Source organism: Zonotrichia albicollis, chromosome 21, assembly GCF_047830755.1.
Source record: "Zonotrichia albicollis isolate bZonAlb1 chromosome 21, bZonAlb1.hap1, whole genome shotgun sequence".
Lineage (NCBI taxonomy): Eukaryota > Metazoa > Chordata > Aves > Passeriformes > Passerellidae > Zonotrichia > Zonotrichia albicollis.
This window is the reverse complement of record NC_133839.1, coordinates 6418645-6430651: the sequence shown is the minus strand read 5'-3', so window position 1 is coordinate 6430651 and position 12007 is coordinate 6418645. Positions and strand designations below refer to the sequence as shown.

Genomic DNA, 12007 nt, shown 5'->3' with positions numbered 1-12007 from the left:
GTGGAGGGCGAGGTATTAGGGACAGATCCTGTTAACCTTCTCTGATGGTGATTGGGAACCAACCAGCAGGCAGTAGTGACAAAAAAACCAACAAAAAAAAAATACACAAAGAGAGACTCACAGATAATTTTTTTTCCCCTCAAAAAAATAAAATCCATAGTCCATATGAGACATGAAAATTCCAAACAGGCACTGAAAAGTTTCTGATACAGTACAGCTCTGATTACATCAATATTATTCCTTATATAGAATTAAAGATTACCATAATTATCCTCTTTAAAAAAAAATCCTCCAAATTTACATATAGAGACTAAATTTCTACAAAACTTAACAGAACAAAACCCTGGCAAGCTTGGCTGGGTTCTGAAACAAGGTACCATCATGTCAGTCTTGACAGAGGGGCCGAGGGAAGAGTTGCAGAGCTGGGATTGAACGTGAGCTTAGTCCAGGGAGTCTTGTGGGCAGCTCAGGACAGCCCAACCCAACCAGCTCCAAAGGAGCTCTCTGAGGCTCAACACTTCCAGATGAGCTGTGGCCCTCACTCCCCTCCCAAAGCAGTGAAGTGCTGATGAACAAAAAAACCAAATTATCCCATAAGTGATGCTGGTTGTGGTGTGAGTTGTGTTATTGACACCCATGGCCACTGAAGGATCCCTTTTAAGGTAAGGTGGCTGTTTCTCTGATTTAACTGTAGAACATAATCTCCTCTCTTCCCAGAGAGATGAGTCTATGGGGCTTTTTCTTTTTTGGGTCTGTGGCAAGACATTGTAGCACCTTCACAACCTTAAATAAAGTCATATATATAAAATAACACACTTTTTTAAGAGCACCAGAGATTTCACAGTGAGAGGTAGAAACAAATCAGATGAGCCCATTCCCTCTCTCTATTTTAGCACCAATCTCTTCCCCTCTCCTCTTTCCATTCCCCCTTCCTTTCTTCCTGACTCTCCCCTACTCCCAACACCTCACCTTGAGAGGGAGTCTTGACTAAACTCATGGAAGGAGAAACTTGGCTTTTTTTTTTCTTTTTTTTTTTCCTTTTTCTTTTTGCTTTAAATAATATAATATATATATTTTGTTTCTTCTAATATTGCACATCAAAATGCTTCCTGTACACAGAGCAGCCAGATTCAACTTGCAGCTCCGCCTGGGAGACCTGATGCAGCACGTGGCTGTCCAGAAGGCAACAAGCTCTGAGAGGGAAGCTCTATTTTTTTTTTTTTTAATAATTTTTTTTTTTTTCCAATGGAAAGAACATTTGGTAACTCAGGAACCAGACAAAAATGGGTGGGTGGGTGGATGCAGGGGGGGGAAAGAACAAAAAACCCCACGCGCTGCGAGACGCTTGAGGTTTCTCTCAATGTTTTCTTTGGTCATGGAAAAAGCTTTGTGTGTGTGGGGCCACAACACCCAGCGCCCTGATCCCTTTGCACTGCTCACTCCTGACTGATGCCTGCTTCCCCCACGTCCTTGTTCCTCCTCCTTTTTCAACAGCTGGCAGAGTTCAGCAGATCGTGGGCTCTCGGAGAGCTGGAGCAGGAGTTGGCCCAAAAGGCACAGCCCAGCTGTCCCTGCTGCAGAGGGGGGCAGAGAGAGCCCCTGTGAGCACAGGCCAGGCTGGGGATGGAGCTCAGAGCCACAGCTGGGTTCAGAGGAAGCAGACAGGGCCAACCTCGAGGTGATACTGCTGTCCTGGCTGCGGCGGGGGCAGGTTCTGGATGCTGACAATCGGCAGCTGCTGAGGGTCCTGGGTCCGGAAAGAAAAGAGGGTCCTGTGCCAGCGTCCGTCCTTGATCTGCACAGGGAGGGGAGAGACATTAACTGAAATCTCAGCTCCTCTAAAATCTCTAAATTCCTTAAAGTTTGCGACAAGCTTTACCAGAGTTAATTAAAATAAATGGGTAGCCCTTGTAGAGTGAGTAAGAGTTAGTAGTTAACTAATAATTGATTGCTTGTCAGCACCATGTTTGGTTAGCTGGGTTTATAATGAAGAATATAGAAACTGATAAATAACTTTTAGGAACATAAGACAATTGTGGCCTCCTCTGTTCTGAAACCAATTGAGGACGGGAAATGGGAGTTCTACCAAGGGTTCATTTGTCATATTTGCAAAAGGTAGAAAGGTCAGAAGGAGAAAGACTTCATTTACTTCTTCATCGTGGGACCCCTCCCCATGGAAGGAACCACCAACCCATTTCAAGGAACAAGCTACACATGTTTAATGGCTTTTGAACTAATTACCATACAGGGCAGGGACTGGGATGTCCTGAAATAATGAATATGTATTTGTATTTTGGGTATTCAATACCTGTATAGATAAAAGGACTCTGTAATCACCTGTAAATTGTTGTGTGTATTTGGGAGCTATCCCACAATAAACATTCACTTTCTGATTTTAAACTGGTAGAGAGTTTTTGTCCAATATCCATATTTTTAATAAATCGGGGGAACAAAGCTGTTGAACCAGGGGGTCAGTCCTGCTGGAAAGGAATGTGTTCCAGGAGGTGTGAGCCTGAAATCCCTCTGTGAGAGACAGGACTGTCCCTTGGGCTGAGCAGGGCTGGGGTGGGTTTAAAGAGCATTTTGGGGAACCCTTTACCAGGCAGGTGAAAACTGAGCTTGGGTGGTACCACCAAGACAAACTCCTAATGCTGTGAGCCTGAATGCAGCTCTGCGTCTCCTGACTCTGTGTGGCAGCAGACATGAGCCAGGGTCACCGTCCACAGGGAGCCATTCTCCCTCCTGCCATTAACTGCTGCTGTCCATGACAAAGAACTTCAAAAATTCATCTTTTGCTTTCTATTTGAAGGGTATCTGCTTCACAAGAGGTGTATAGCATCCTGAACTGGAAAATTAGTGATAAACCTGACCCTTCTCCCTTGTAGGATGAGCAGCACAGATGTTACTGGAGCCCCAGAGTGGGCTCTTGTGGTATTTGCAGGGGTCCCCAGGACGAGGTGTTCTTAGAAGGCTAATTTATTATTCTATTCTATTCTATTCTATTCTATTCTATTCTATTCTATTCTATTCTATTCTATTCTATTCCTCTCAAAGTTTTTAGAAGGCTCATTTATTATTCTATTCTATTCTATTCTATTCTATTCTATTCTATTCTATTCTATTCTATTCTATTTCTCTCAAAATTTTTAGAAGGCTCATTTATTATTCTATTCTATTCTATTCTATTCTATTCTATTCTATTCTATTCTATTCTATTCTATTCTTTCTATTTCTCTCAATATTTTTAGAAGGCTCATTTATTATTCTATTCTATTCTATTCTATTCTATTCTATTCTATTCTATTCTATTCTATTCTATTCTATTCCTCTCAAAATTTTTAGAAGGCTCATTTATTATTCTATTCTATTCTATTCTATTCTATTCTATTCTATTCTATTCTATTCTATTCTATTCTATTCTATTCTATTCTGTTCTATTCTATTCTATTTCTCTCAAAATTTTTAGAAGGCTCATTTATTATTCTATTCTATTCTATTCTATTCTATTCTATTCTATTCTATTCTATTCTATTCTATTCTATTCTATTCTATTCTATTCTATTCTATTCTATTCCTCTCAAAATTTTTAGAAGGCTCATTTATTATTCTATTCTATTCTATTCTATTCTATTCTATTCTATTCTATTCTATTCTATTCTATTCTATTCTATTCTATTCTATTTCTCTCAATATTTTTAGAAGGCTCATTTATTATTCTATTCTATTCTATTCTATTCTATTCTATTCTATTCTATTCTATTCTATTCTATTCTATTCTATTCTTTCTATTTCTCTCAAAATTTTTAGAAGGCTCATTTATTATTCTATTCTATTCTATTCTATTCTATTCTATTCTATTCTATTTCTCTCAAAATTTTTAGAAGGCTCATTTATTATTCTATTCTATTCTATTCTATTCTATTCTATTCTATTCTATTCTATTCTATTCTATTCCTCTCAAAATTTTTAGAAGGCTCATTTATTATTCTATTCTATTCTATTCTATTCTATTCTATTCTATTCTATTCTATTCTATTCTATTCTATTTCTCTCAAAATTTTTAGAAGGCTCATTTATTATTCTATTCTATTCTATTCTATTCTATTCTATTCTATTCTATTCTATTCTATTCTATTCTATTCTATTCTATTCTATTTCTCTCAAAATTTTTAGAAGGCTCATTTATTATTCTATTCTATTCTATTCTATTCTATTCTATTCTATTCTATTCTATTCTATTCTATTCTATTCTATTCTATTTCAAAATTTTTAGAAGGCTCATTTATTATTCTATTCTATTCTATTCTATTCTATTCTATTCTATTCTATTCTATTCTATTCTATTTCTCTCAAAATTTTTAGAAGGCTCATTTATTAGTCTATTCTATTCTATTCTATTCTATTCTATTCTATTCTATTCTATTTCTCTCAATATTTTTAGAAGGCTCATTTATTATTCTATTCTATTCTATTCTATTCTATTCTATTCTATTCTATTCTATTCTATTCCTCTCAAAATTTTTAGAAGGCTCATTTATTATTCTATTCTATTCTATTCTATTCTATTCTATTCTATTCTATTCTATTCTATTCTATTTCTCTCAAAATTTTTAGAAGGCTCATTTATTATTCTATTCTATTCTATTCTATTCTATTCTATTCTATTCTATTCTATTCTTTCTATTTCTCTCAATATTTTTAGAAGGCTCATTTATTATTCTATTCTATTCTATTCTATTCTATTCTATTCTATTCTATTCTATTCTATTCTATTCTATTCTATTCTATTCTATTTCTCTCAAAATTTTTAGAAGGCTCATTTATTATTCTATTCTATTCTATTCTATTCTATTCTATTCTATTCTATTCTATTCTATTCTTTCTATTTCTCTCAATATTTTTAGAAGGCTCATTTATTATTCTATTCTATTCTATTCTATTCTATTCTATTCTATTCTATTCTATTCTTTCTATTTCTCTCAATATTTTTAGAAGGCTCATTTATTATTCTATTCTATTCTATTCTATTCTATTCTATTCTATTCTATTCTATTCTATTCTATTCCTCTCAAAATTTTTAGAAGGCTCATTTATTATTCTATTCTATTCTATTCTATTCTATTCTATTCTATTCTATTCTATTCTATTCTATTTCTCTCAATATTTTTAGAAGGCTCATTTATTATTCTATTCTATTCTATTCTATTCTATTCTATTCTATTCTATTCTATTCTATTCTTTCTATTTCTCTCAAAATTTTTAGAAGGCTCATTTATTATTCTATTCTATTCTATTCTATTCTATTCTATTCTATTCTATTCTATTCTATTCTATTTCTCTCAAAATTTTTAGAAGGCTCATTTATTATTCTATTCTATTCTATTCTATTCTATTCTATTCTATTCTATTCTATTCTATTCTATTCTATTCTATTCCTCTCAAAATTTTTAGAAGGCTCATTTATTATTCTATTCGATTCTATTCTATTCTATTCTATTCTATTCTATTCTATTCTATTCTATTCTATTCTATTCTATTCTATTCTGTTCTATTTCTCTCAAAATTTTTAGAAGGCTCATTTATTATTCTATTCTATTCTATTCTATTCTATTCTATTCTATTCTATTCTATTCTATTCTATTCTATTCTATTCTATTCTATTTCTCTCAAAATTTTTAGAAGGCTCATTTATTATTCTATTCTATTCTATTCTATTCTATTCTATTCTATTCTATTCTATTCTATTCTATTCTATTCTATTCTATTTCTCTCAAAATTTTTAGAAGGCTCATTTATTAGTCTATTCTATTCTATTCTATTCTATTCTATTCTATTCTATTCTATTCTATTCTATTCTATTCTATTTCTCTCAATATTTTTAGAAGGCTCATTTATTATTCTATTCTATTCTATTCTATTCTATTCTATTCTATTCTATTCTATTCTATTCCTCTCAAAATTTTTAGAAGGCTCATTTATTATTCTATTCTATTCTATTCTATTCTATTCTATTCTATTCTATTCTATTCTATTCTATTCTATTCCTCTCAAAATTTTTAGAAGGCTCATTTATTATTCTATTCTATTCTATTCTATTCTATTCTATTCTATTCTATTCTATTCTATTCTATTCTATTTCTCTCAAAATTTTTAGAAGGCTCATTTATTATTCTATTCTATTCTATTCTATTCTATTCTATTCTATTCTATTCTATTCTATTCTATTCTATTCTTTCTATTTCTCTCAATATTTTTAGAAGGCTCATTTATTATTCTATTCTATTCTATTCTATTCTATTCTATTCTATTCTATTCTATTCTATTCTATTTCTCTCAAAATTTTTAGAAGGCTCATTTATTATTCTATTCTATTCTATTCTATTCTATTCTATTCTATTCTATTCTATTCTTTCTATTTCTCTCAATATTTTTAGAAGGCTCATTTATTATTCTATTCTATTCTATTCTATTCTATTCTATTCTATTCTATTCTATTCTATTCTATTCCTCTCAAAATTTTTAGAAGGCTCATTTATTATTCTATTCTATTCTATTCTATTCTATTCTATTCTATTCTATTCTATTCTATTCTATTCTATTCTATTCTGTTCTATTCTATTCTATTTCTCTCAAAATTTTTAGAAGGCTCATTTATTATTCTATTCTATTCTATTCTATTCTATTCTATTCTATTCTATTCTATTCTATTCTATTCTATTCTATTCTATTCTATTCTATTCCTCTCAAAATTTTTAGAAGGCTCATTTATTATTCTATTCTATTCTATTCTATTCTATTCTATTCTATTCTATTCTATTCTATTCTATTCTATTCTATTCTATTCTATTTCTCTCAATATTTTTAGAAGGCTCATTTATTATTCTATTCTATTCTATTCTATTCTATTCTATTCTATTCTATTCTATTCTATTCTATTCTATTCTATTCTATTCTATTCTTTCTATTTCTCTCAAAATTTTTAGAAGGCTCATTTATTATTCTATTCTATTCTATTCTATTCTATTCTATTCTATTCTATTCTATTCTATTTCTCTCAAAATTTTTAGAAGGCTCATTTATTATTCTATTCTATTCTATTCTATTCTATTCTATTCTATTCTATTCTATTCTTTCTATTTCTCTCAATATTTTTAGAAGGCTTATTTATTATTCTATTCTATTCTATTCTATTCTATTCTATTCTATTCTATTCTATTCTATTCTATCCCTCTCAAAATTTTTAGAAGGCTCATTTATTATTCTATTCTATTCTATTCTATTCTATTCTATTCTATTCTATTCTATTCTATTCTATTCTATTTCTCTCAATATTTTTAGAAGGCTCATTTATTATTCTATTCTATTCTATTCTATTCTATTCTATTCTATTCTATTCTATTCTATTCTATTCTATTCTATTCTTTCTATTTCTCTCAATATTTTCAGAAGGCTCATTTATTATTCTATTCCATTCCATTCTATTCTATTCTATTCTATTCTATTCTATTCTATTCTATTCTATTCTATTCTATTCTATTCTATTCTATTCTATTCCGATACTACTGAATACATGATACAGACAGAAGGCTTAACATGAATGATAATGAAAAACTCGTGACTGACTTCTCAGAGTCCCACACACCTGATGGTGATTGGTCATTAAATAAAAACAATGTCCAGACCACACTCCAATGCAGCAAAACAGGGAGAAGCAAATGAAATAATATTGTTTTATTCTCTGAGGCTTCTCATCTTCCAGGAGAAGAAACCCTAGTGAAGGGATTTTTCAGAAAATATGACAGTAGCAGGCTCTGGCATTTCTCTCCATTTATTTTTTCGCCTCCTTCACAGCAACATACCTTGCAATCATCAGCTGCCACCTCTGGCCTGAGCTGCCCCGTGGCCTGGAAGACCTGCCCGTTCCAGGCCCTGAAGCGCAGGGCACGCTCCGAGGGGCTCTCGGAGGAGCCCTCCCTCCACACGGAGGTGTTCAGGCAGTGGATGGTGATGTGCTGCACCACCTCCGAGCTCAGCAGCCTCAGGAAGTTCATCTGCACTCTCCCGATGTCGAAATCCAGCTGGAAGGTGACAGAGAGGTCATGGGGACACCCTGCACAGGGGCTGAGGGTGGGGAGCAAAGGGGGTCCCTGTCCTCTGCTTCATTCTGCACCCCTGCCCAGAGCTGGGTCTGATGTCAGTATGGGCATGGGGACCAGATGCCAACTCATTTTGGAAAGTTTTTGTGACACAAAACTTTCTAGTTTGTTCTGCAAAGCAGGTCCTTTGCTTTGCAGAACAAACTAGAAGGTCCTGAAGCAGGAGGAAAAGAATGTAAACTTCAGATTCAATACACTTGCAAAGCAGGTTCCAGTTCATCTGCAAACGAGCCCAGATATTGCTGTTTGTATTTTTAGTACAGGTACTTCCTCAACAAAAATCCCACAGCAGTAACTTTACTGGAAACTTGTGTATTTAGGCTGACCTCACTTCTCCAGGTGGCAGAGAACAAACTGCAAGAGTGACCCAAACATAAGTCAAAAGTCAATAAAGGATTTGGGAGCAGCATGTTTGTGAAATTACTGGTCACACTAAGGTTCTGAGTTCATTAAACACCACAGGAACACAGAGCTTTGTCTTGAGCCTTGGGTGTATTTTTGAACTCCTGAGAGCAGTTCTGAATGTCACCCCAATGGTCCCCCAGCCTGTGAGCTGTGTCCTTGTGGTCACTGTCCAGTGTCCTGGGACAGCACAGGCTGTGTCAATATTTGTCAGTGGGCAATGCTGCTCTGGGGCTGGGCTGTGCCTACCTTGGAGACAGTGACAGGGCTGAGACACGTCTGGCCACCGTTGGTGAAGTTACAGATGACCTGGATGGTGTCTGAGGAGCAGCCAAGGTTTGGGTCAATCCAGTAGGTACCTGAGGAAATGCAGGATTGGAGATTAACAGGGACACTTCACCTTTGTTGAGAACGACAAAAGGACAGTTTTGGTTTCTTGGTGACTGGTCCCAGGGAAGGAGAATGTGTGAAACAGCCCCTGTGGAGGGGGATGCAGCCTTTGCACATCTGGGGCCTCCTACCATCAGTCATCTTCTGTTCACAGTTCATGAGGTCCCGGCAGATGCGTGCAGGGTTCTCCTTGGTTCCCAGGGGTCTTTTGATGCTCTGAATGAGGTTGCTGAGGTAGTGTAGAGTCTTAAAGATCTCCCCTCCATGGTCCAGCATGAGAAGGTCTGGGTGTTGGTAACCCTGGAGAGAAAAAAAGGCAGGTCAGGTGTGCCTTGGGGGCACTGAGGGCTGTAAGCACAAGGGTTTCTACATCATTTTGAAAAAAAACAGTGGTTAAAGACAGGCTGTGGTGGCTTGGGGCCAGTGAGCCACAGGCCTTGTGCTGTCCCAAACAGGACATTGCTGAAATGCTGGCAAAGTCACAATGGCAAAGTCAGGAGGTCTGCAGCTTCACAAATCAGTGACACAACAGAACAGGACCTTTGCCTGCATAAATTCCAGATATTCCACTAGAACAGTGACAAATCAGGGCTCTGTATAAACCTTCTGCACTGATGGGACCATTCCCAGTCTCCAACCCAAGCAAAGACAAAAATGCCCCCATACCTCTCTCTTGAGTGCGGTGTTGGAGTCCATCAGGGTCTGGAAAGCTGCCCCAAAGCCATCTTGCTGCTGGTGGGGGTGAAAAAGATGGAAACTGAGATTGTTAGAAGCTGAGCATGCCCTGATGCAAGAAAACACTTCTGAGTCTAAGGCTGCAGCTCAAGCACTGCTCTGTGTGTGTCTGCAGGGTCCCAGCAGCACCTCAGCTCTGCAGGGCTTGTGATCATCATTACAAACAAACATACAGAGAATGGCAACTTACAAACGAGGCTGGAACTCCTGGTGGTCCCTGGAAATCAGAGGAGAAAAGGGGCATCAGGCAGGGGCTGCTCAGTCACTGCTGCACAGATTTCAGCCATGGCCTCTGAAATCCCCCCCAGTGCACAGAAGTGAGAGAGGCAGCAATGCTGTCTCTATAGAACTCTTGGGGATGGTTTGGAGCAAAGAAACACTGGTGCATTCACACACGTGGTTTTGCATGTGAGGAATGGGGCTAAGCCATAATTTCCAGGGAGGGAGCAATCCCTCTGGAGAGTGTCATGGCAATAATTTCAGCTTATTTCAATAATGAACTCTTCCCTCAGATACCTACCGGAGGGCCAGGGTGTCCTCGTGGGCCTGGAGGACCCTAAAGATAGAGAGGCATCAGTTAGTGAAACATCTCCAGTTTTTATTTCCATTTCTCATGGTTTTTACCAGCAGGAATTTGTTCCCAACTGGAATTTTGGCACCTCACAGCAGCCTCTCCCTCAGAACCTTCAAAGAGAGGGGGTGGCCCCATTTTGTCCCTGCTCTGGGTACATCTGTCTACACCTGGTCCATGCCTGCTGCATCCCTTGTTCCCAGCCCTTTCAGCTCCTCAGTTGTCACCAATGCCACATCCCCAGGCTCTCATCCCATTCCATTACTCACCCTGCAGCTTTACACTTGCTAAAAGCAGCTGTTTTATTTAAATACAAGATATCAGTCAGAAAAAAGGGATGTCAAATACTTACCCTTGGACCTTGAAGACCCTGCAGGGGAAAAAAAAATACAGAAACTGTCAGAAAATTCTCATTACTTCCCCAAAATCTCCCTGTACACCCATGTGCTGTTCCCAAGGTGGGGTGGTGTTCACAGGAGTCTTAGGATGAGGGAAGAGATGAGGATCTGACTCCATGTTTCAGAAGGCTTGATTTATCATTTTATGATATATGTTACATTAAAACTATACTAAAAGAATAGAAGAAAAGGTTCTCCTCAGAAGCTGGCTAAGAATAGAATAGGAAGGAAAAGAATGATAACAAAGGCAGCTCAGACTCTCTGTCTGAGCCAGCTGACTGTGTTTGGCTATTAATTATAAACATCCAACATGAGCCAATCACAGATGCACCTGTTGCATTCCACAGCAGCAGATAATCATTGTTTACATTATTTCCTGAGGCCTCTCAGCTTTTCAGGAGGAAAAATCCCAAGAAAAGGATTTTCATGAAACGATGTCTATGACACCAAGGCAAGGGCAGGAGATAGCACAGCTGTGGTGAAGTGTTGCTGGTTAGGGAAATGGAAATGTTACCAGCAGAGGGTTGTGGATGTGTGTACACATCTGTGAGCAGTGTCCTGCCCTCGTGGGAGTCACAGCAGAGCCCAGAGTGACCCTGGGTTGTTCAGAGCCACTCTGAGGGCACTGGGGTGGGAGCAGCACTTACCGTGTCCCCACGGCTGCCTTTGTCTCCCTTGGGGCCCTGCAAACACAGGAGGTGCTGTCACTGACCAGGCACAGGCTGCCCTGCTGCCCCAGGAGCTCCTGGCAAGCACTCACCTCTAACTCACCAGCTCAGGTTGTCATATTGGCCTCCCCATCCCCATTACTGACTGTTTTGGCAATGTCTGAGCTCACCTGACCGGTTTTTATCTCTGCACCAAGCTCTGAGTGGTGCCATATTTGTGTTTTCACAAAGCACTGATCTGATCTTCCATCTGTGTTCAGAGCCTTTGGCATTTTAGGGCAGGCAGGGATTTGAAACACTTCCCAAAATCAAGTGGTTCCCAGTTTAATATATATTTTTAAAAAAGTTTATTTTATTTTTTGGTTTTTTTTTGGTGTTTCCTCCCACCCCAGGCCAGGTTCTTTGGAAAATCTAGCTTTCAAAAATCTCCAGTAACATTCTTGTCTTCCAGTCTATTGAAAACCTTTTACTTCTGTATTGCTGCTCCTCACTTCTCAGCTAATAATCTCCCAGAAATTGTCTATGCAGACAGAGACTAAGCCTGCACTTTTCTGAAGCTGCTGATCTTAAACCCATTTTATTTTCCTGGTTACAGCAGGATTTGGGGGTTACTTGTGCTGGCCTCAAACATCTTGGATCTCATGCATTTAAACCCTTCTAAAAAATACAGGCAGGAAAGAAGTGTGG

The 12007-nt window shown here is 37.2% G+C and overlaps 1 protein-coding gene across 2 annotated transcripts in view; it reads right to left on the bottom strand.

Annotated features, from left to right (window-relative positions):
* Positions 1–737: 737 nt before the first annotated feature.
* Positions 738–12007, bottom strand: part of COL27A1 (collagen type XXVII alpha 1 chain) — a 149728-nt gene continuing 138458 nt past the window's right edge. For both annotated transcript variants that reach the window (XM_074556062.1, XM_005490550.4), the window contains 9 exons: positions 11300–11335; positions 10607–10624; positions 10204–10239; positions 9874–9900; positions 9615–9680; positions 9080–9248; positions 8808–8917; positions 7860–8078; positions 738–1795 (listed from right to left, as the gene is read on the bottom strand). In XM_074556062.1, the coding sequence (XP_074412163.1) occupies positions 1649–1795; positions 7860–8078; positions 8808–8917; positions 9080–9248; positions 9615–9680; positions 9874–9900; positions 10204–10239; positions 10607–10624; positions 11300–11335 (828 nt within the window). In that variant the 3' untranslated portion in view covers positions 738–1648. The remainder of the gene's footprint in view (positions 1796–7859; positions 8079–8807; positions 8918–9079; positions 9249–9614; positions 9681–9873; positions 9901–10203; positions 10240–10606; positions 10625–11299; positions 11336–12007) is intronic.